The following is a 25578-nucleotide window of genomic DNA, read 5'->3' on the forward strand; positions in this document are numbered from 1 at the left end:
ATGAACAATAAAACGAACTTCCTGCCCGCATTCACCAACCTCTTATCCTGAGTCACCGTCACCAAGCTCATCTCCTGTGGAAGAGATGCCGAACGAAAAATGAATTGCTCGTCATCCTTGGTGAACGTATACTTTTGGGCTCGCTGATCCTATACTGCGTATCTATCTCACAAATAAGGATTGCCCAAAATAACTTGGTAAACATCCAATGGAACCACGTCGCATGTGACCTCGTCAATATACGACTCATGGAGTGTAAATCTGAATGAACACTGGTTCACCACACTCAATCCCGCCTCTTTCTGAATCCACCCTAATGGATAGGGCTTTGGATGCTTCACCGTCTTCAATCCCAGCTTCTGTACTAATGCCTCAGATATCAGATTTTTCTGGCTCCCTGTATTTACAATAGCATCCACTAAACTGGTCTTGACCTACAACTTCAGAACAAAGAGCTGCTCCCTCGGGTCGTCATCTTCTTTAGTGGCCTGCTTCCCCGCCATAAGGTTAAGACTGCTATTGGGTTCAGTCATCCCGGGAACCTCCTTCGGACCCTGTGCTATCACGTACGGCTTCTTCTCCTCCTTCTTCTTCAACCCTTTTGGCTTCAGATAAGGATACTTATCCCAGCAACGATCAGCCACCTGTCCTGTCTGTTTGCAGTGATTGCATGTCAATCCTGCTTTCCCCGAGTCACTCTTCTTCTTCTCATCCTTAGACTAAGAGCCACCCGTCTTGCTCCCCGATGGTTTGGAATCCCCTTTTGTCTCGTTGCCCTCCTTCTGCCTGCCCTCAATGGCTATGGTCTTCACGCTCGCCTCTGCGATTGTCTCAACCGAAAACAGCTTCATCTCCTTCTAGATGTAATCATTCAGACCTATCATGTACTTCATGAAGATGGAGTACTCGTCCGTTGTGATGTTTAGAACCATCGCCTGCTGCTGGAACTCCGTCGTGTACTCTTGAACGGTCTGATTAAACTTTTGGCGCAAGCCATACCATTTGTACCAACGCTCCTCAAGGAACCCCACTAGATAGAACTGTTTCCGAAGTAGCTCCTTGAACTTGTTCCACGACGCCGCTTTCTTCTCCTGTTTGCAATAGGATTTCCACCACGTCAACGCGTGCCCTGAAAGCTTCAATGTCACGAACACTATCTTCTCCTTGGACGAATATCCGTAGAGAGTGAAGTACATCTCCATACGTTCGATCCAATCATCAAGCTTATCCACATTGATACTCCCATCATAAACAGGAATCTCAACCCTGAAGTCAATCTTCAGATTCTGGTAATTATTCTTACCCCCTTGATGTCCAACAGTCTTGACAATCTTAGTCTCCCCCTTTGAATTAGATTCCTCGCTGTCTTCGTCGAATTCGACGAGTTTCTTCTTACCCTTCGAAGAAGATTCCTCCTTTTTGTCTCCTCCGTTGAAGAGACCCACAAGTTGAGTAAGAGTCATCTCGATCGCCTCAATCTGCTTCTCCATGGTATCAAGTCTTGCTGAATTATCTGCTTCAGTCATCTTCTTCTTCCTTAATTTCTGGACTCACTCCAAGGAAATAAGGATCTCGCCAAGCTTCTTGTACTGTGAGCGAGTAAGGACCATACACAGGTTCCCCCTTCACAGGATCTAGGTGCTCTGATACCAACTTGATACGAGTTGTCGTGCTAGCACTCTTGATCGCGGAATTATCAAGAGTGGGTAGAGAAGAAAACGACAGAAGAACACAAGAGTTATAATTAGGGCAAAGGAAAATACATTCTCTAAATTATGAGAATCAATCGGATTTATAAAATCTCTCTCTCACAATCTCTCTAGATCAAAGAACAACCTCCCTGATCTCTTTTCTGATTACAATCTGAGTGATCAACCCTAAAAAAGTCATGTTTTTATTTATACTAAATAGAAATCCTTAATAGTGCAGGAAATAGGCCCAGGCCCATAACCGCTACGCGGTCGACCGTAGTGACCGAGTCAGTAGACCGGCCAGAACGTCAATTTCTGGAAAAATCGCTTACAGGGTTTCCGGTCGACCGTAGCACCTACAGCGGTCGACCGCTCTCAGTCCAGAGACACAGTCTGGGTCTGTGCACTATGCGGTCGATCGCAGTGACACATGCGGTCGACCGAACAGAGCCTAAGCTGTAATTCCTGTAGTTTGACGAATCCTTCGACGTTGCCGCCTTCAATGACCTCATCCACGACTCCTCTACTCTATTCTCAAGATACCATGAGAATCATCTATCCTCAAGCTCCCATGAGGATCGCTAAGCTCCCGAAGAGAAGTTACACCCGTATCAAATTGTGATGACCATAGCAGTATGATGTTGATGCTAAACATAGCGGCAAGAAGAACGAGTACTCTTTTGTGTGGATGAATAAAAGGATCATCATACCACCCATTCCACCCTCTCCAAAGAGCCCCAAAGATCAAAATTCCAAACATATATCTCTTTGTAACAAGGGAGAGTTTCTCGCCGAGTCAAAAGAGTTGAAGCAAAGGTTTGCCTTAGTGGTGAAGGAGGAATTAAAGATGCCCATGGAGGTTCCAGAGAAGATGAAGTCTCTACTTAAAGAATTCAAAGTGTTGATTCCTGAAGAGCTACCGGAGGGTCTTCCTCCCATGAGGGATATTCAGCATCACATTGATTTCATTCCGGGTTCAGTACTTCCTAATCTCCCTCATTATTGCATGAATCCGCAGGAGAAGAAGATTTTACAGGACACCATTGAGGACCTTATTAAGAAAGGCCACATCTGAGAGAGTATGAGTCCGTGCGTAGTTCCGGCCCTGTTGACACTAAAGAAAGATGGGAGTTGGAGGATGTGTGTGGACAGTCGAGCCATTAACAAGATTATAATTCACAACATGTTCCCAATCCCTCAGCTAGACAACATGTTGGATTAGTTGGGAGGTGCGAGCGTCTTTTTGAAGGTCGACTTGAGGAGTGTCTATCATCAGATCCGAATCTAACCTGACGACGAGTGGAAGACTGCATTCAAGAGTAGTGATGGCCTCTACGAATGATTAGTGATGCCTTTTGGGTTGTCGAATGCTCCAATCACATTTATGCGTTTGATGAACCAAATTCTGAAGCCTTTCTTGGGAAGATTTGTAGTCATCTACTTTGATGATATTCTCATCTATAGCCGAGATGAACAAGAGCATATGTTACATCTCTGAGAAGTCTTCCAAGTGCTAAAGGGGAATGAACTTTATAACAACCTTAAGAAGTGTGTGTTCTTGACGACTCAACTTGTGTTCTTAGGATTCATGGTAAGCTCGTGGGGAATCCAAGTCAACGAGGACAAAGTTAAGGCAATCAAGGATTGGCCGACTCCAACAAGTGTTATGGAAGTAAGAAGCTTTCACGAGCTAGCATCTTTTTATCGGCGTTTCATTCACAATTTCAGTTCTATAGTTGCTCCCATGACGGATTGCTTGAAGAAGAAGGATGTTTTCGAGTGGACTGATGAAGCAAATGTAGCTCCTTTATTAAGGAGAAGATTACCACTGCACCTATCTTAGCATTTCTAGATTTCGACAAGCTCTTTAAGCTTGAATGTGACGCGTGTAGTGTCGGTATTAGAGCAGTTCTCTCTCAAGAGAAGCACCCCATTGCATTCATAAGTGAGAAGTTAAATGAAGCTTGGCAGAAGTGGAGTACTTACGAGCAGGAGTTGTATGCTGTTTTTCGTTCTTTGAAGACTTAGGAGAGTTACCTCATTGCTAACGACTTCGTGATTTACGCCGATCATCAGTCTCTTCAACACTTCAAGGATCAGAAGCATATCAACAAAATGCATGGACGTTGGCCTTCATACTTTGAACAGTTCAATTTCACTTTGCGATATAAGTTAGGAGTTGACAATAAGATGCCCGATGCTTTGAGTCAGCGGGTATCTTTATTAAGCATAATGTGAGGTGAATGTGGGCGTCAAAAATTACCTATGGGTTCCCACACGCAACTCGAGACGGAGAAAAGATGATAAATATTATTATCTAAGTCAAAGAGGATTATCTAATATTGACAAGAGAATGAAGTGAGTCAACGAAGTGTACGAACCAACGGGATAACAGAATAACGAAGAAATGATCTGATCGGGAATTACGTTTTACTCACAAAAGATGAAGTACCACTCGTGCATCATCCACTCCACATATAATTAACCTATGAGAGATGTTAGATCTCATCTCCGGCTTTCCAACATACTTTGAATCACCTTATTTTAAGGTCGGACGAGAGAGTTAGAGCCAAAACACTCGAGACAGTCTAGACTGTTTCGCACCTGCAAGATACCAATTATGTCTCACACATTTTGGCCCTGATACAATTCGAATCTGAAGAATCTCAAAAGATAACATTTGTAGGTATCTTTATCATCTTTCCAATGTATCTTGAATCATCTCATTCTGAGGTCATATAAAAGAGTTAAGATCAAAATATCCGAGACAGTCCAAGCTATCTCGACATGTGAGAGACAATCGAAGTGACTCGTGCCCAGTTCAGCTCCTGACGTGTTTTATGATAAGATTGGCTCCTAGAACTCCTTGGGGGTCATACATAAATATGTTGGGTTATCCTTAAATGTGTAGAAGCTATTACATAATAAAAAAAATCCACCTAAACGGATAATAATGGTTGTTCTTCGATCCTATCCACAAACACGACATTCCTATCAGAGGCGACACCAATGCCAAACTCGTCAAATTGCTAAGGTGTTAGAACAAGTCGATGGAGTTTTCTACTACACAGACTTGGATTCTAGGAAGCGTCATTTAATACAGCCGTCTCAATGGCAAGCTGCTGCTACTTCCTCCAAACCATAGATGAGAGAATGTGTTCTTATCAAAAGGACTCGTTCAACCTTGAAGGAGTGCATCCAAAAGCGATGCACATGTGCCGCACGTGGACGTACCTTTATGCGAAAATCTTAAGGCATGCAGAAGGAAGAGGTGACAAAAAACCACCAAAATCCAAACAAGTCTGGGTGCCGAAGGCCGAAACAATGTCGAAATCAACTCCGTCGGCCTTCGATCCCACTCGTCTTGCTCCCGCACCTTCGGCGAACCCCTACGATAGTGTGGATATTTCCAAATTTAAGATTCCGATGAAAGATCGCTTGAGTCCTCTACATGAAGATCGAGGCAAAGCTCCGGTGAATAAAACCCGAGTAGTTCCTCAGATTGGGGTCATACAAACACTCCTGTCAAGCCAAAGACCGCTCAAAGGTGTCCCGCCGCCTACAAACAAACTAGGGCACCTCATAGTAAGATGCTAAATTTTAGGGACGAAATTCTCTTTAAGGAGGGGTGAATGTAAAACCCCATAAATTTAAAAATATTATGGAAAATAATAATAAATAAGTTTTGTTATAGTTGATTTATTCTGGGATGAATGGCTATGTTTGCTAACTATAAGTATGAAGGTACATGTAAACTAAGTGTGCTTCAGTGTGCTGGTTGGTCGACCTACCCTAAAGACCGGTCGACTGATCAGCAACTGACGGGTTTGGCTTATTTTCGGGTCGGGCCTGCTTTGTACATATATACATATGTGTATGCCTGACTTTTTCCTCTTTTCTTCATCATCCCCACGTTTTGAGCAGCAGCCACCTCCCTCAAAACCCTAGAGAAAATTTATCTTGCTTTGGGAGAAGAACTGTGAAGCAAAGTTCAAGAGGAGGGTGAGATCTTCGGCTTTGGTGAAGGAGGATTGAGTCACTCTTGCGTTTGAGAGATCAGCACAATTTTTTTTTTTCAGTTGAGGAGAGTATCATCTACCCCAAACACATCCCCATTTTCTTGGTTTTTATTGGATTTTAAAATCTATGTTATGTGTAAAGATTACCCCTTTTATCTGTATGACGTAAAGATTTAATATTTCTGATTTAAAAAGTTATGCAACAGATTTCTTTAAATTGGGTTGAAGGTTTGAAGTAAATCTAACAAGAGATTTCTGTTAATCTATTTGGTTTCGTTATGAATTTACAAACATAAACACGTTAGGGTTATTAAAATCCATCAAATTTTTTTTAATATTTGTGTTTTCATATTTCAGAGTAAATCTTTATTGCACTAAATCGAGTTTGATATATGAGTTCTTTGCAATTTTTTGATTTTGAAGAATTTTTGAGAAAATCTAACGTTTGTCAGGAGTTGAAAACTCTTCTCTAGTGTTGATTGATCAAGAGAATCAGTTGATGGATTGGTTATCAGGAAACTAGAATTTTTCTCTGGTTAGTCGACTGACACATGTATTCGGTCGACCGATCAAGGCTAGATTTCATGCATGTTTGTGCACGTCGTCTCTCGGTCGACCGATGAGAAATATCGGTCGACTAGTCTAGTGTTGTTTGAAATGTTGATCTTTCCCATATGCTTTTGATCGCGAACACGAAGTACGAGTCACACATCGACACACACCTATAAACAAACCGGGGCACCTCAAGTTGGAGCCCGTTAAGACCTCACGCTCACAAGGGAGTGGTTCTAAATGTGCGACTCCTGATGCAATCTTAGATCATTCGAAGGCAACAACGAATCATCCCGAGAATGTCAACAAGGTTCTTCATCCTAAAAAAACGCGTTCGTCAAAAGACAATGTTATACTTAGGGTATCACACCAACAAGCAATGGATTGCTCCAATGACCTGCACCATCAGGCTAGGGGTGTGAACAAATCCCAAAAGAATAATGTCCTAGAAACTAGCTCTCACTGTCCATGAGAGAGGCTTATCAGGGTGGTTTTATCAAAATGTAGCAGCCCTAGGACCATTTCACAAAGGGTCTCGATATTCAAGAAGGTTGCCACTGAAGCATCGAAGCACAAGCCAAAATGCTTCCACGAGAGAAAATCCACCATTCAGGATGATGAATTTCCTGAAGTCACCATCAACATGGTTAACAAAGGAAAATCAACACGGCGCTCAAATGATCCTAATCCTGACTTTAGCCCGGGAGGAAAAGTTGGTCTAGGAATTTTCCAACGAATGTCTCGGCTTCAGTTAGAAGCCATCGAACATAGGGATTATCCGAGGATGTACAAAGGACTATCTTCAGATAACGAGCTGTCAGACACTTGTTTCGTAGTCACTTCAGATGACAAGCCATCAGATACGTGTTCCGCAATTGCCTCTAATGACATAATGTCCAGCATGGGGGAAGCAACGGAGTCGTTCATGATCACCCCAGATAAGGTGGCTCAAATGCTTCAAGAGGCTTTAGCTCGATAGTGAGAAGAGCTTAGAGCTGAAATGAACATGCAAATGGAGCTGAACATGCAACGGGTGAGGGAGTTACATGACCAGCAGCTTCAAGCCTTATCAAATCAGCAAGCAGAATCCAACCGTCGCACTGAGAACGTCGTAGTTGACAGCGATCCAGAAGTGGACGAAGTCATCATGGCTGACGTACCCTCCAAAAATACTGGGAGTGGTCTAATCGCACCCCTCAATAACACTGAGGGTGGTTCAAATGTACCCCCTAAAAATAAAAACGCTAGGGGTGGTCTAACTTATTCTCCTTAACATCATTCGAATGAAGATGTAGACGACGACGAGATGATGAAAGAGCTGGAGAATAAGGTCAATGCCTTAATATCCGCTCAAAAAGTGAGGAGAAAAGGCATTTTGTGCCCATATCCAAATAGTGGGATTTAATCTCATACCCGGCGAAGTTCAATCTAATTAACTTCACGCTGTTTTATGGGAAAAGTTCGTCCACTCAGTACCTAATTTATTTCAAGTTCCACCTATGAGTGATCTCCGGGAATGAACCCCTGATAATTCGGTCAATCGTGAGCATCCTTCACAGGGCGGCCTTCGATTGGTATGACGTCTCAAGCCGGGGAGCATCAATTGCTGGGATGATATAGAAAGTTCATTCCTCAACAACTTCTTCGACGATGATACCAAAGTGTCAATCAGAGCTCTTCTGGATGAGAAGCAAAAGGATGGTGAGTCAGTTGACAGTTTTGTCAAATGCTTCCATAACGAGGTAATGAATTGCATGGATCCTATCACAGAAGAGTTTATCTTGCAGACATGCCACAACAATCTCTCCATCGATGTCCTTGAAGTCATGGGGGTTGTCCCCTCAACCACCTAGAAGGAATTAAAACTACGTGAAGAACAGGTCGAGCATTTCCTCAAAAGAAAGGAGCTCGAGAGGGGCTAACCGATGACTAAAGTACCTGCAACTGCTGATGGTATTCATCAACAACCACCTTGGAAGCAACAAGGGACTCTTAATACAAAGTTTCAAAAGGAGTATTCTTTCGAAGATGATGTAGTTCTAACCATCTTCAAATACCTCCTCGCCAATAATAAGATCAAGCTATCACCGATTACAAATCAGGAGGAAGTAAACAAGATTTTGGATTCTAAGTACTGTGCGTACCATAGGAGGATCCATCACCCCACCAAGACTTGTATTACGCTGAAAAATAGTATTTAAGCCTTGGTTAATGTCAGCATCATAACGCTAAAAGAAGTCGAACGAGAATGGCTTCCTCCGACAGGTAATGAGGTTAAATTGCTCTCATCCTCCGATGAGTATAAGAGGTTAAACTACTTCTCTGTGATACTCCAATGGGTATACGAGTATAAACTGCTTCCCTTATTTCTAGCGATAAGTTCCTAAACAATATTACACATAATATTCTTAAGGATAACCCGAGATCAAAGGTTTGTTCAAGTCTACGTCCAATACGTGTTGTCGGGTAGCCTATTCCCGTAACAATGACGAAGTCTATGTATTCAATATCATAGCACTAAGTCTAAGAGAGTTAACTCTTTTAGCACAACGTTACATGCGAAACGGACTTAGACAATCCGCATGCTAGCCCAACTCAAATGGTATATCGGTAAAAGCTTATCAAATCTGTTGACTGAGAATTTGCCAAAAATCCTATAAGTCTGATAGTCATTGACGCACCAGCTTCATCAGTTGGTCTCGTGACTTGAGAACCCGAGATAACACCAATTCCAGCCGAAGTCTCCACGAAGAACTTTGAAAGCATTTGCAATGATAGCCGTATCAGCTCTAATAGATGATCCTACAACCAAAACTCGCCTGTGGTTAAGCAAATAACTAACTAGACGTAAAGGTAAAATCCATACATGCAGAAGAACCAAGTCTTAATAGTTGGCATTGCAGCCTCTACACTTGGGACTGTCACGCGTTGTAATGAAAGTCAATACCGATCAACGCATTGCAATGATGGTCAACACTAGTCAACACGTAGCCGCGAGTCAACGCTAGTCAACACATTATGATGAAGGTCAATGTGTCGACAATTTTTGCCAAAACAAGGCTTCGATCAATTCCAAAGCAAAGGATAATCCCAGGGAGTTCAATCGCGATTCAGATGAAAATCTCTGATGAAGATAATCAGTTCAATATTGACTCAATGGCATGAGCTAAGATTAGAAACCAATACATTAATTTCAGTTCAAGACTTCGACAACGATCAGACGATAAACGTAGCACCCGCAGAATCTTAACTATTCGACAAAATACTGAATAGACTGAGAATTAAAGAAGTCAAGAACTGAATCTAATTATAAGTCCTTTTACACCAATTGAAGGTGGGGTCCATCACATCCAAAGTATTTTAGGCTCTTCTATAAAAGAAACGAGACCGAAACACTTTGGATGGGGTATCTGTAGGCATCAAAAATTATCTATGGGTTCTCGCACGTAGCTCAAGATGGAGAGAAGATGATAAATATTATTATCTAAGTCAAAGAGGATTATTTGATGTTGACAAGTGAATGAAGTGAGTCGATGAAGCGTACGAACCAATGGGACAACATAATGATGAAGAAACGACCCGATTAGGAATTACGTTTCACTCATGAAAGATGAAGCACCACTCATATATCATCCACTCCACATATAATTAACCTATGAGAGGTTGTAGATCTCATCTCTGGTTTTCTGACATACTTTGAATCATCTCATTCCGAGGTCGGACGAGAGAGTTAGAGCCAAAACACTCGAGACATTCTAGACTGTTTCGCACCTGCGAGATACCAACTGTGTCTTGCATATTTTGGTCATGATACGATTTGAATTTGAATAATATCAAAACATAAAAGGTTTAGACCTCTTTGTTGTCTTTCCAAATCATCTTGAATCATCTCATTCTGAAGTTGGATAAAAGAGTTAAGACCAAAATACCCGAGACAATCCAAGCTGTCTCGGACATGTGTGAGACAGTCAAAGTGACTTGTGCCCAGTTCAGCTCCCGATGTGTTTTCTAATAAGATTGGCTCCTAGAACTCATTGGGGTCATCCATAACTATGTTAGGTTATCTTTAAGTGTGTGGAAGCTATTACACAACCGAAAACCCACCTAAATGGATAATAACTATTGTTCTTCGATCCTATCCACAAACACGGAATTCCTATCCACAAACATGGTATTTAAAGCCTATAAATACACCCTTAGCACCCTCATAAAGGCAGATCTAAAGGGAGCTACGAATTTTAGAGGAGCTAGGGTGAGGTTCTGACGAATTTGAGAGAGGCTAGCAGATTTTGGCGAACTCCGGCATAAAGAAGAAGTGTTTCGAAGGATCTGAGGCCCGTCCCCCCATTCCTTGAGATCAGACTTGGTCTTGATTTTGAGAAGAATCGTAATCTCACTTGATCGAGATTATCACTTCAGCGATTATTTTCTTTGTGAAGTAAGAGCTTTAATCAATCTTATGTTAACCAAATCTTATCCGCGATGGTCCACGGATAAACCCCGACACAAGCAAAAATCCCATGTAAACATAGACTAATAAATAGGATCTGTGTGTTGTTTGAAGGAGATTGTAATTTTTATTTTTAATGTGTAAATGTCTTATAAAAAGGCCAATCTTTTTGAACTTGTTGTAACGATCAAAGTTGTAACGAGTTATACAATGAATAAAACAATTTCTGACCCACACAGTGAAGTTGTTGCTTTTGATAGTTTGAAAGAGCTTTATGTTGATGATGAAGACTTTCAGGATATTTGGGCAAAGTGTTTGACAAGATAACCTACATGAGACTTTATTATTATAGATGGCTTTCTGTTTAAAGAAAACCGGCTTTGTATTCTAAGGACGTCATTGAGGAAAAAGATAGTTCGAGACTTACATGGTGGCGGGCTTGGTGGACACTTTGGGCGAGACAAGATTGTTTTAAGTCTTGAGGAGAGATACTATTGGCTGAGTTTGAGGAAGGATGTGGCAACACTTGTGCGGAGTTGTCAAGTGTGCCAAGTTGCAAATGGGCAAGTGCAGAATACTGGTTTTTATACTCCTCTACCTTTGCCGAAGGATATATGGGAAGATTTGAGCATGGACTTTGTGTTGGGACTTCCCCGAACATAAAGAAGCATGGATTCGGTCTTTGTGGTAGTGGATTAATTTTCTAAGATGGCTCACTTCATTCCATGCTACAAGACTTCGTATGTATCATATGTTGCACGACTATTCTTTCAAGAAGTGGTTCGACTACATGGTGTTCCTAGTTCGATTGTCTCGAATAGGGATACTAGGTTCTTGGCAACTTTTTTGCCTATTTTATGGTGACGATTTGACACTTTATTTGAAGTATTCTAGAATTGCACACCCTCAAATGGTTGGACAAACAGAAGTGGTCAATCAGACTTTGGGAAACTTGATTCGATGCATATATGGAGAGAAACCAAAGATGTGGGATCAAGATATACCTCAAGCTGAATTTTCCTACAACATGATTGTTTATAGTTCCATAGGTATGTCTCCTTTTTCTATTGTTTACAGGAAGACACCTCGATATCTCCAAGATTTGTTGAAGTTGCCGACAAGTAGCAAGTTCAGTGAGGCAGCAAGTTCAATGGCCAAGAATGCTATCAATATTCAGGAAGAAGTGCGTACAAATCTTGAGAAAGTCAATGCAAAGTTCAAGGCACGAGCGGACAAGAAGAGGCGACTCAAGGTGTTCAATGAAGGAGACATGGTGATGGTTTACTTGTGGAAGGAACAGATACCGGTTGGAACATATAGCAAGGTTAAGCTGAAACGATATGGACCGTTCAAGATTCTCAAAAAGATCAATGACAATGCATATGTAGTGGATCTTCCAAACGGAATGGCTATGTCAAAGACATTTAACGTGCCTGACCTTCCAGATTATCATCCTACAATCGAGTTGTATTCGAGTGATGCGAACTCAGAGACGAGTTCTTTTGAAGAAGGAGGGACTGATACAGGAGATCTACAAGATGAGATGACTGAAAAACGAGACGAGATGACCAAATAGATGGATGAGATGAGACTCGACTCAAACAAGATGAGACGATAACAAACCGGGCGAGTCGAGATGACGACTCGAGGCAAAGTAACCCATCTGAGATGAACAGACGACTCGAGGTGACAGGACGAGACGACAGGTGATAGGACGAGTCGGCACATGCCAGTCGACACGAAAGGTGGAACTACTCGACATACTTAGTCGACTCATGTCTAGTCGACACAAAAGGCGTTACTACTCGACATGCCTCATGTCGACTCAAAGACAGATTAGGAAAGTTTCATATTTTTGGTTATTTTCTTTTTAAATTCAGACTTTCTTTTTTATTAGGATTAGGATAAGGTTAGTTGGCTATAAATATTAGTTCTTTTTGTAAATAGGGAATTAACTTTTCAATTATTGAATCAATAGAAATTTCTCCATTATTTTCTTCCCTAAACTTGGGAAAATTAGGACTTGTGGATTCAATCTTGTTATCTATATGTTATTGTCAGGGTTCATCGGCATCGGAACGATATCCGATCGGCCTCCCCATTTCTACGTCTCCGTCAAACCTTATAATTAAAAATCTTTCAAGTTAGGCTGGTCATTAAGCCAAGATAGAATTGCATATTGTAAAAGAGAGATAGAAAGAAAAAACAAATAAGAGAAATCTAGGGTTTGTAAAGATCTTTTTAAGAATGCAAGAAAGATTATACATTTTTAATCCCTACTGTAAAGAAGAATCAAATCTCTCTTTTTGGACATAGGCGATTATCAATCTGTATAAACCCTTGTATCTTATATCTTGATTTTACTTTTTTACGGTTCACCACTTTTCCATTTTGTCAAACATTGCTTCTCTTAGGGCTTGTTTTGTTCATGGATTGTTTTTGATGCATGTCATAGATATCGAAAAATCCATACTTGAAGTCATGTTTGTTTTTCAATGGATATTAAATTATATTTACATAAGATATACAATCCAATCAAATATCGTTTGGTTGCACATGCATTTTGCTATGGATATGTTACTAAAATCACAAATCTGAATGACATTAGAATAATTTTAGGGTTCATAATAGATTCATTTATCTTACATGTTAATCTCAAATTCGATGCATGAAAAATAGCAAACAAACAATGTATTTGATAATAAGCAATAATTTTAAGCTTGTGCGTCTCACATTTCAATGCAAAACCCACAAAATATATGGAAACAAATAGTGCCTTAGTGTTTTCCAATTGCCAAGGTGATCGATTGCCTTAAAAATGGTAGTGATCTAGTTGGGAGATTTAGGTGATGCTTGCGCACATGTGCTGATCCTCAACATCAAGGAATACATATATATGACATAACAATTTTGTTGTTATCACCGGTTTTCTAGCGATTTTAATCCATTTAATGATTTTTTTTTGAAAAGGCAGGTAGGGTAACTTAACAAGCCAAGTCCTCAACAACACTCTATCTCAAAAACAAAGGGACAAAAACAAACAAAAAACAAGAGGATAAATAGTCAACCGACTTAGTTAAGGAGTGAGCAACACCATTACCAGTGCGTCTTATATAAGAAACTTTAGAGTAGCCAGTAATACTCAGACCAACACGAACTTCATCTACAATAGGAGCCAAGGAAGCAAAAGGAGAAGAAGTGTCCACCAAGGAGACAACCTTTAGAGAGTCAATTTCCACCATTGAAATCCTCCAGTTCATATGCCAAACAAAGCAAATGCCTTCCGAGATAGCCAATAACTCTGCATGATCCACAGACATAGGACCCCTGATCCGCATAGAGTAGCAACCAATCACATGTCCATGGTGATCCCGAATAACACCTCCCAAACCAATAATATCTTCTTCTAGAGGAATAGCAGCATCTGTGTTAAGCTTTAGAAAACCAGGAGCAAGGGGATACCAAGCAGAAGGCCATTTGGAAGGGGTGACAAAGTCATGGGAGAGACCTCTAACTCTATCCCCTTCCTCCACAAAACAGAGAATCCGAGTCACCAAGACCGAGGTCTCTCTAACACCACCACTATAAGAGTGCATATTCCTTTCTCCCCATATAAACCACATGGTTGTGACAGCCAAAGCCAGAAAGTCCCCAGGGCAAACAGAGGTGAGATGGAAAAGAAAAACACCACAAGACGTGCCTCGAAAACCATTAATCACTTCCTAAAGATCTAAGGACACCTACACTAAATGAGCAAAGGAGGAGACAGTGAAGATATAAAGGACGGTCTCAAAGGCAACAGAGCAAAGGCGGCAACTAGGGGGCACAGAGATCCCCCTACGAGATAAACCAGCTGAAGTGAGGAGAGCATCATAGAACAGATGCCAAAGGAACATACTAATCTTCAGTGGGATCTCCGCATGCCAGATCAAGGACCACCACTTCTCTACCCTAGAATCAGAGGTGGAAGCAGTATCAGGCATAGTGTGGTGAAGAAGTCGGTATCCGCTCTTAACTGTGTAGCACCCCTTCTCCTCATAATGCCAAATGAGTCTGTCAGGGACAAGAGAAGGCGGTAGTGGGATAAATGAAATGTCCTCTCGACCTACCTGCCAAAAGGAGGTAGCAATCAGCTACTGATTTCAAGTATCCAAAACAGAGATCGGCTCAGCCACCCTTTCGGAAGGGTCAATCGGAGAAGTGACTAGCCTAAAAGAAAAGGGTATTGGGATCCATAGGTCAGCACAGATAGAACCACTCTGGCCATCACCTATCCTCCATCTCAGACCTCGAGCCAGGATATCTCTTCCCTAGATAATGCTCCGACATAAATAAGAGCAGCCCCATGACCGACACCTGCTAAAAGGAAGTCAGAGTCCCTAAAATACTTCCACTTCAAAACCCTACTAGCTAGAGAAGAAGGGTCCTGAATGTTCTTCCATGCCTGCTTAGCCACCAATGCCTGATTAAACATCTGTAGATCTCTAAAGATTAGACACCCATTTAACTTTGCACGATACACCTTTTGCCACCTAACCCAGTGAATCTTTCTCTCTCCAGAAATTGATCCTCACCAAAATCTCATAATGATAGACTCAATTTCCCACAACACATAGTATGAGATCACCTGCAAAACAACTTTCACTATAACCTCTCGCCCCCCCAGCTGAGAAAAGGGCCCTCCTCTAAGCTTGGACTCTTTTCCAAACTGAGTCTCTGATTGAAGTAAAAGTCTGACGACGGCTTCTTCCAACCACTGAAGGGATGCCTAAGTACCGATCATGTGACTGGGCCTTATCAAGCCCCAAGATAGAGAAAATAGAGGCCCTAGTATCCTCATCTACATAGGGGATAAAGGTGATGACAGACTTCTAAAAGTTAGAGAAAATAGAGGCCCTAGTATCCTCATCTACACAGGGGATAAAGGTGATGACAGACTTCTAAAAGTTAACTTTTTGACCGGTTGCAGTCTCATATAGTAGTAGAGTACTCTGGACACTCTGTGCAGCGGCCTGAAAGCCTGAATAAAAACCAAAGAGTCATCTGCAAAGAACAAGTGAGAAATCTTTGGCCCTGACTGGGAAAAAGATAACCCTCTGATGCACCTGTTCTCCTCCTGTCTGATGATCAGTGTCGAGAGAGCTTCCGTGCAGAGAAGAAACAAATATGAAGATAGTGGGCATCCTTATCACAGACCACGAGTAGGAGTGACCTGACCCATAATCTGCCCATTGAGGCAGAAAGAGAGTGAGGAAGTAGAGATACAGTCCAAGATGAGAAGCTTCCAATGATCTAAAAATCCCATGACCTGAAGAGCCTTGTTAATAAACCCCCATTCCACTCTATCACATGCATTACTCATATCCAATTTTAGTGCCATATGGCCAGACTAACCCCGTCTCCTTTTTAGCAATGTGTGGAGAAGTTCAAAAGCAACAATGATATTGTCCTGAATTGATCTCCATGGGACAAGGCACTCTGAAAGCATCCGATCAATCTTCTAAGAACTCGCTTTAGCCTATTAGCAATGGTTTTCATGACAATCTTTATAGACCACATTACATAGACCAGTGGGTCTAAAATCTGCCACCGTCTCAGGTGAATCCTTTTTGGGGATGAGATCCATATTGGTTTTATTCTAATACTTGATAGACGAGCCCCCATTTAGAATCTTCAAACATGTAGCCAAAATATCTGGGCCAATAACAGACCATCAAGACTGAAAAAGGATGCATGGAAGCCATCTGGATCGAGTGCCTTAGAAGAGCCCATAGATCGAAGAGCACCCCATACCTTATCACCTGTAAAAGGCTCAAAAATGATCCGGAGGTCATCCACTGAAAGCTTAGAAGAGATAGCACCATCCATCTCAGCCAAAACCTCCTCTGATTTAGTGGAAGAAGAAAATAGTTCTGAGAAATACTCCTCAATAAGTGTTGCAATTCTGACCTGATCCTCCACCCAAGTGCCATTAGGATGACGTCGACAACTAATGAATTTCTTCCTCCTCCTAGTAGAATCTATAATATGGGAGAATTTGGTGTTACGGCCCCCGTCTCAGAGCTAATCAACCCTAGCTTGTTGTCGCCAGAAGCTCTCTTCCCTTTACTCAAGAACCTCCCTCTCCTTCTCTAGTCTTCGGATCTCAGCCATACGATCTCCCATATCAGGAGAAGACTAGAGAGACTGGAGTTTTCGCTAAATAACTATTAATCTATGCCTCCATCTATCAAAATGTTATTTGCTCTAACTACTGAGATTTGTAGCACAAAACCCTAGCTTCTGACAAACTGATTCACATAGGCCTTGTTGTATGGAGATCCCATGCCAGACCCTACTAATAACATTACTCAAATCATCCTCTTTGAGCCACAAGACTTCAAAGCGGAAGGAACGATCATGCCTAACTGGAAGGGGTGAGGAGCAGCAAAATATAACATAATAGGACGATGGTCAGAAATAGAAAAATCCAAGTGGTGTACCTCAGCAGTGAGAAATATGTCATGCCAGCCAGAGTCAGCTGCCATCCTGTCCAAGCACTCCTAGATATGAGATGTACCAGTCTGACGATTATTCCAATTGAAGGTGTGCCTGCAATACCCTAGATCAAGTAGCTCACAATGCAGCAGAACATTCTGAAAATCTAGCATTCTCGAAACATGTGCCTGTCTACCACCCAGCTTCTCCCCTGGACTCATGCTGGTATTAAAGTAACCTCAACATAACCATGACTCAGAGGAAAGACCCCTTCAACCGTCTTAACAGAACCCAGGACTGGTACTGTAAGTGTTTCTGAGGATGATTATAAAACCCGATGAATCGCCAGTTCCTTCCCGCTGAGTTAACAATTGATATGTAAATGTGCCCCGGAGAAAAAGAACGAATAGTCACATCCATTTCATCGCCCCATAGTAGCATGAGTCCACCACTTCTGCCTCTACTATCCACCATAAAGCAATTCTACAAACTCAACTGAGATCTCATTATCTGCACCCACATACCAGAAAGTCTAGTCTCCAAAAGAAAGACTAGATTTGAGGAATGAGTCCGCATCAATCTACGGAAAGCAGTCAACGTTTCAGGGTTCTTCAGTCCCTGAACATTCCAACAAATGTAACTCATGGCTCCTGGCGCCCCTGGCCACCAAAGTGCACCTCAACAAGGGTAGACTATGGACTGGAAATCACTAATCGTGCTCTCTTCTCATGTACATCCGGATGATCCTTCAGAGAATATTTCCCGTGTTTGCCTCCTTTCTCTTTCTGTTTGGAGCCTTGCTGCCCAGACCCTCTAGCAAGCCTCTTCCAGGTTGATATAGCCTGATTTTCGGAGGTGGATGTAGAAACTATAACATCATGCAAATCAGATCCAACACCGATATCCATGGGCAAGGGTACAGGAGGGGTTTCACACCTCACCATGACTGAAGTAATCTGTAGTAGTGCACTACCACGTGAATCATCATCCTGAGTATCATCTGAGACCACCCTAGATGATGGTTGTTTCTACCCCTCACGATCTGCTTCAGTTGCCCCAGAAGACCGAGTCTCAAAGACCTTGGAAGATGGAGGGGGTTCTTTGAGCCAAGAACCATATCTGCTTTTGGATGTGATAAAAATAACATCGACTTGTACACTTCGTTTGTCACACTCAGCAGCTTTGTGGCCAATAATGCCACATGAAAAGCAAAAGTCAGGAGTCTCTCATAGGTGAGGAAGAGCTTCTCAATCTCCCCGGTCACTTCAAAGCAAACATGTATGCCTCTTTTTAGAGGCTTAGTAATATCCACGAGTATTCTCAGCCGCATCTTGTTATCCTGCAAATCAATCCCTTTAAGTTCTCCTATAAGCGAGCCACAGTCTCTGGTACACCTCTCGTTCATCGCAGCTAGTCACTACTGGATTTACACCAAAATAAAGTTGAAGAGAAATCCAGAGAAGTTGGGGCACCGACCCCACGAGGAATAATCCAATTGAGCAAGTTTCTTTCAAAGCACCATGGCCCACCATCAAGCACTTTCTCCCTATCTGCATCATAACCGAATCTAAAAAGGAAAGTATTCCTTCCACTATAATATTCCACCTAGAAGGGGGCATCTACAATCCATACCTTCCTAAGGACACGCTCAAGATTATCTCTATTAGCAATCTTTCTACCAAAAACCTTCCCCATGAGACAGTTGTTAAGGGAAAGCGAATCTGTCCAGTCCTTAGTTGATAGAAAAACATGGCCATCTTTGTCGTCTAAGCTGCATTTGGCACAAAGCTCGGCCAGCCCATCATCATCAATTCTCGACATGTTCCAAATTGATTTGATGCCGTTAATATGAGACCGATAGACAGTCTTAAAACGGCGATGCCGTTAATTTGAGTCTGAGAGACGGCTTAAACGGTGATGCCGTTAATTGGAGACCGAAAGGCGGCCTTGAAATAGCAATGCCGTTAATTGAATATGAAATGACGATGTCGTTAAATAAATATGAAACAGTGATACCGTTAATTAATTATGAAACGGTAATGTCGTTCGTGTGAGCCGAGAGACAGCTACCTCGGAGGCCGAGATGTAGGAAACCCCGAAGACTGCCGTGAGGGTTGGGGATGGGACTCAGATCTCGTCAAATAATTCGCTGTAAAACTATCGGAGTGAGACATGAAGGGTCGTGCCTCACAAAGATTGTAGAAACCGGCCAGAGAAAAAAAAATGAAAAGAGAGGGTCTTGCTGATGTAGATCCGTTACGAGGGAGGGGGAGAGAAGCATTACGTGCTTCCAGAGAGGAAAAGAAATGGACTGAGATTTAGGGTTTTCAAAACCCTAGAGAGGAGGCGGCTACAAGAGAGAGTGCCGACTGAAAACTAGGGTTTTCAAAACCCTAAAGAGGGCGGCTACAAGAGAGAGAGCCGACTCTTTAACGAAAATTTTGAAGGACTATTCTCTTATGTTTATTTTCTCAACATTTATGTTCTTTATCAATTTATCATGCCGAGAATACATCCAAGAACATTTCTGATAAAATATGGAAAATCTTGATCATTAGTCCATCAATATTTCTCTGGTTGCCGTCAATTACTGGGCAATGTCAAGGACTTCCTCTTTTGTTTGTTTGTTTATTTATTTATGAGAAGGCCATCACCTAACAAAATATCTTTCTTACATAAAACAAACAGAAGATGCAACTCATACAAACAAGCGAAGTAGAATAAAAAAAAAAACAAACAATTTCCCTTAATTATGCAACAAACTACAGTTCACATTTATTGCTACTATTCCAATTATATCAAGAGAATCACACCGAAGTCACGAACATAAACACACGCATACAAAGAAACTGAAGAAGCGACTATTTGGACTTCCACATCTTATGATAGGACCAAATGTTGAAGGATCATTTTCTGGACTGGATAGTTATGTTAATTGTTTGTGTGCTACCGTTTCCTCCCCTACCACCACCACCTCCTCCTCCTCCTCCGCCTCCTCTTTGATTGACGTTGATGTGCTTTAGTGCATCGACAATCTTGTCATCTCTTTCTTTTAGTTGCTAATAACAATTAACAAGGAAAAAGATCGAGTTAATATATACTTAAAGCATCATGAAAATTTAAGCGCGTGCACACAAAAATTATATCAAAGAAAGATTTTACCGGTGCGATATGGTTATAATACGCATTGGAATCATAGTATAAACAGAAAGGGCCACAACTATTGCCTGGCCTGCAAGACGAGCGTGTACAACTCTGATAACAAATAACATCAAAATTAAGAACACGTCGATTAATTAGAGAGCTAATATAAAGAATTTCCATTGCTAATCATGATATAACTAGCACAATTAGAGAGAGAAAGAGAAAAGGAGCTAATATAAAGAATTTTCATTGCTAATCATGATATAACTAGCACAATTAGAGAGAGAAAGAGAAAAGGCTCACCATTTTTCTTGGTTTCTCAAGAGCTAATGGTCTCGAAATTTACTGAGGATGTGAAGATTAGCGAATAAGGAGCATGTTTATAAGAGGGCTACAAGGTTCAACCAATAATATAGAAGGACTTCTTAAGTCTTTCATACATATTATTCTATTCAAATAGTTATATAATTAGTCTTCAATGCCAATTGCTGGGTAGGACGGAGGTGGATATAGACAATGACTCAAAATGCTTGTCTACCTTTTAGAACAGGTTTTTATTTTATTTTATTTTTATTTTAGGGAGACCACCTAATAAATATGGTGGTCATATAGAAACCATCTATAGTTTTTAATTTGTATTAAAACCATCTAAAAGTATATTTGCTCTTCAATCAACCATCCACGCCTAATTTTTGTTGAGTTTTTGTCCAAATTTCCATTACTACCCTGAATGAGGACATATGTCATCCATGTTTTTCCCAAAAATCATTAAGGGTAGTATGGAAAATTTGGCCAAAAGTCAACAGCATTGTGAGTGGTTGATTGAAGGGAAAACAAACTTTTTAGGTGGTTTTGATATAAATTAAATATTATAGGTGGTTCCTATATAATCACCGTATTTATTAGGTTGTTTCTATAAAAAAAACCTTTAGAATATTTATGGGATAGTAAAATAGTTATGTCTTCTCTGGGTTATGTTGTGACTGATGCTTTGAGAAACCAAACCAACGAACGCCGAGAGAAAGACCAAACAAAACACAAACACCAAGGTTTTACGTGGTTCGGCAAATTGCCTACGTCCACGGGGCAAGAAGGGGGTGGGTTTTCACTAATAGAGAAGGAGAGTACAAATTGAGATTACAAATCGCTCAAACGAACCAACTAATCTCACCAACAAATCTCTCAATCTCTCAACCAATAACCCTAACAAATAGCTCAGAAAGATCTCTCTTTTTCTGTGCTCCAAAACCCCAAAACTCTCCTCACAAAACCCTCAAATCGTATTGGTATTTATACCAAAACAGAAACTCAAACAGACTGCAAATAGGAACCTGAACTTTCCAAAAAACCCGTCATAAGTCGACTTATCAATCTGCATAAGTCGACTTGGCAGAGCGAAAAACAGCAACTGGAGAAGAGATCATAAGTCGACTTATCAGACCTGATAAGTCGACTTGGCAGAGCAAAAAACCAACAATCCAGAGCAGAACGTAAGTCGACTCATGCACCAACATAAGTCGACTTACCATAAGTCGACTTATGCCTGTGCATGAGTCGACTTATGACCAAAAATCTGCTTTTTCCAATTCTTCTCCACAATTCTCCACCTCGGCGAAGTTTTCCCAAAACTGAGCCGACACCAACCAAACAAATGCCTCACATGCTGAGACCCAAATGAGAGTGTGAACACTCACCCCAAATGTCGATGTCGCTCACCAAATCGGCTGCATCAAAATGACTGCCTACGTATCCTTTGCCCAAGGAATCAAGCCTTCACGTAGTTCACCCAAACGGCCTCCAAAGGCCCTCAATCAAATAGAAAAGTCTGCAACTCTTCTCCAATATCACCAAACGATCTGCAACTGATAGTATTCCCAATGACCCCAAATTGAGACAAATCAAACACCTCCACCTGAGGTAAACCAATGGCCATATCCAAACTATATCTACCAGCTGCAACTGAATCCAAAACCAATCCATCATCTGCATCCAAAACCAAATGATCTCCAACCTGTGTCACCTTAGCTGGAATCCCAAATGACGCAGTATGATCTGGAGTATGTGGAGTAATCTCCACCCAACGTGGAGTAGCATCACTCTCCACCTGCTGCGATATCCAAATGACCTGATCAACACTCTCCACCTGCCGAGAGTCAAAAGTGACATACCTGCTCAGAACAAAATCAGAAGCTCCCAAACGATAATCAACTGAGCCTCCGAACCCCAAACGCGCAATCGGATCCAATCTCACATCCACGATGTGACCAAATGCTGGGTATCCAAATATCCGACGCGACCCAAAATCTGAAGCAGCTCCACCAGATCTAATAACTCCTAAAGCAGCAGTCGGCGACCTATGCATAAGATGACCCAAATATGTCGAAGCCCGCACACCAATGCCAATGCTCGACATCAAACGCCGATCCTCCTCCAGAAAGGAACGACCCATCGAAACTGTCATCTCATCTCGTCGCCCCAAAGTCTCCACACCAATGAAGTGTCTCCTATTGCCGTGAGCTCGGCACCAACGCAAGAAAGGACCCCTACCAAAGCTGAAACAATGAGTTACCTTTCTGCCAATACACTTCTTCCAATTGTTGTTGACTTCTAGGACTTTACACCAACGGGAACTGGTCGCGACCCAATAATGCCTAGAACAATCACCAACTGTGGAAACCAAGATACGATTACCTCCCAATGATGCCTCCTTGGAAGGCCCCCAAATGCCTGACTGAACACCTCCAAAAAGACCCCTCGCTCGATGGATAGAAGTGCCAAACTCCACCACGGTCTCGCTCATCCTAATGTGCTCACAGGACTTCAATCTGCAGGTCATAGCACTCCTCAACAACCAATGCACGGTATTACCAATCATATACCCCAGCACCAAACAATGCCACAGTCTAGCCGAATCTGATGAAGTCGTCATTTCCCTATCAATCACCGTGCTTCCGTGCAAATAATACAAATTTCTTCTTCTGACGCCCTTCATCACAATCATGGACCCAAATGTAACCTTCAAGCGTGCATCCGCCAAGGTCACCCTATAGCCAGCTGCCTCCAAAGCTCCAAGTGAAATGATGTTCTTCTTCAACTGAGGAACGAACCTCACTCCAACCAACTCCCGAATCACCCCGTCACTCATCCTGATCCGAACAGTACCAATACCACCAATAGAGCATTTGTGATCATTCCCCATGAGCACGAAATCCCCTCTTTCCAACTCCTGAAAGCTGGAGAACCAATCCCTCCTAGGGCAAATGTGGTATGTAGCACCCGAATCCAATATCCACTCTGTAGAGTAGGCAACACAAACTGACGGCAGTGCAGATAACGAGTAGCCCGAAGAATCCGAATCTGAATCGTTGCCACTAGCCTTGACAACATTCGCCTCTGAAGCTTGAATAGCTTTTCCCTTATTCTTCCCGGCTCGATCAACTAACTTTGGGCAATCGGCTTTCCAATGTCCATCTTCTTTGCAAAAGGCACATTGATTCTTACGAACTCCAAGATGTGCCCCTCTAGACTGCGACCTCCCACTACGGTTTGGACCCTTTGCTCTTGCGACCAACGCCCCCGCTACCGGCTCAAACGAAGTCTCCTTATCCTTCTTTCGAAGCTGATAATTCACAAGTGCAGCGGTGACCTCACTATACGAAAGAGATGCCTTCCCATTAATAAGAGTAAGAACGAAGGTCTCATATTCCTCGTCAGGCAAGGAACTCAATAGCAACAACGCCTTGTCCTCATCTTCAATCTTAACATCCACATTCGCCAAATCCGCAAGAAGCTTCGTGTAGTGGTTCATGTGATCACCAATGGAGGTTCCTTTCTTCAACTGGAAGCGGTAAAGCCTCCTCTTCAAATGCAAGCGATTCTCCACACTCTTGGTCAAATACTTGCTCTCAAGGATCTCCCAAATCTTCTTTGCAGAAGTCTCATTGATCACATCATACTTTAGATCTTGAGTGAGACAAGACCTAATCACACCACACGCCGTTCGATTCATCTTTTTCCAAACCTTCTCATCAATGTTGTCCGGTTTCCCGTCCAACTCCAACGTATCTTCCAAATTTTGCGCGTTGAGCGCATCCATGACTTCGCATCGCCAAAGTCCAAAATTGTTTGTGCCATTGAACTTTTCCACATCAATCTTCATTGAGTGGATATTCAAGCTTTGGACGGTCTTCACGCCGGAAGTACTGCCCACAACTCCTTCTTTCTCGGCCATAATCCTCAAGGCACCACCAAACCAATGCGGAAACAAACGAGAAATAGATCCAAACTGAAAAAGACGAGATTTTTACAAAAAAAGATCCCACCTTTATCACCAAACGAAGCCCTAGATGAACTTCCAAAGCGATCTACTCCTCCAAATAGCCCAAGCGTTGCCCGTGCTCTGATACCACTTGTTGCGACTGATGCTTTGAGAAACCAAACCAACGAACGCCGAGAGAAAGACCAAACAAAACACAAACACCAAGGTTTTACGTGGTTCGGCAAATTGCCTACGTCCACGGGGCAAGAAGGGGGTGGGTTTTCACTAATAGAGAAGGAGAGTACAAATTGAGATTACAAATCGCTCAAACGAACCAACTAATCTCACCAACAAATCTCTCAATCTCTCAACCAATAACCCTAACAAATAGCTCAGAAAGATCTCTCTTTTTCTGTGCTCCAAAACCCCAAAACTCTCCTCACAAAACCCTCAAATCGTATTGGTATTTATACCAAAACAGAAACCCAAACAGACTGCAAATAGGAACCTGAACTTTCCAAAAAACCCGTCATAAGTCGACTTATCAGTCTGCATAAGTCGACTTGGCAGAGCGAAAAACAGCAACTGGAGAAGAGATCATAAGTCGACTTATCAGACCTGATAAGTCGACTTGGCAGAGCAAAAAACCAACAATCCAGAGCAGAACGTAAGTCGACTCATGCACCAACATAAGTCGACTTACCATAAGTCGACTTATGCCTGTGCATGAGTCGACTTATGACCAAAAATCTGCTTTTTCCAATTCTTCTCCACAGGTTAACTATAGAGTTATATTGTTTCCTTGAGTACTCAATATTGATATTCATTTATTTATAAATACAAGCTCGTGTAACTTAGGGGCTATTTAGTTTATGAATTAATCTTGATACATGTAGTGTATTTTAAAAAATGTATGATTAAAATCTAGTTTGTTTGTGATGGATATTAAAGAGGATTTGTGTGAGGGATAAAATTCAGTTAAATTTT

The 25578-nt window shown here is 41.9% G+C and overlaps 1 protein-coding gene and 1 long non-coding RNA gene across 2 annotated transcripts; both read right to left on the minus strand.

Moving 5' to 3' along the window:
* LOC109823161 lies at positions 13724-14335 on the minus strand. The gene has a single exon (XM_020389447.1). The coding sequence runs from the start codon at positions 14333-14335 to the stop codon at positions 13724-13726; it is 612 nt and encodes a 203-aa protein (XP_020245036.1).
* LOC109824745 lies at positions 19906-20779 on the minus strand. The gene is made up of 3 exons (XR_002242759.1): positions 20637-20779; positions 20352-20444; positions 19906-20248 (listed from the first exon to the last, which is right to left on the minus strand). It is a non-coding gene; the product is annotated as an uncharacterized LOC109824745 (long non-coding RNA).

Source organism: Asparagus officinalis, chromosome 9 (assembly GCF_001876935.1).
Source record: "Asparagus officinalis chromosome 9, Aspof.V1, whole genome shotgun sequence".
Classification (NCBI taxonomy): Eukaryota; Viridiplantae; Streptophyta; class Magnoliopsida; order Asparagales; family Asparagaceae; genus Asparagus; species Asparagus officinalis.

Excerpts from the sequence above, each read along its gene's own strand:
- LOC109823161 (XM_020389447.1), bottom strand. The coding sequence starts at position 14,335 with ATGTGGTTTATATGGGGAGAAAGGAATATGCACTCTTATAGTGGTGGT.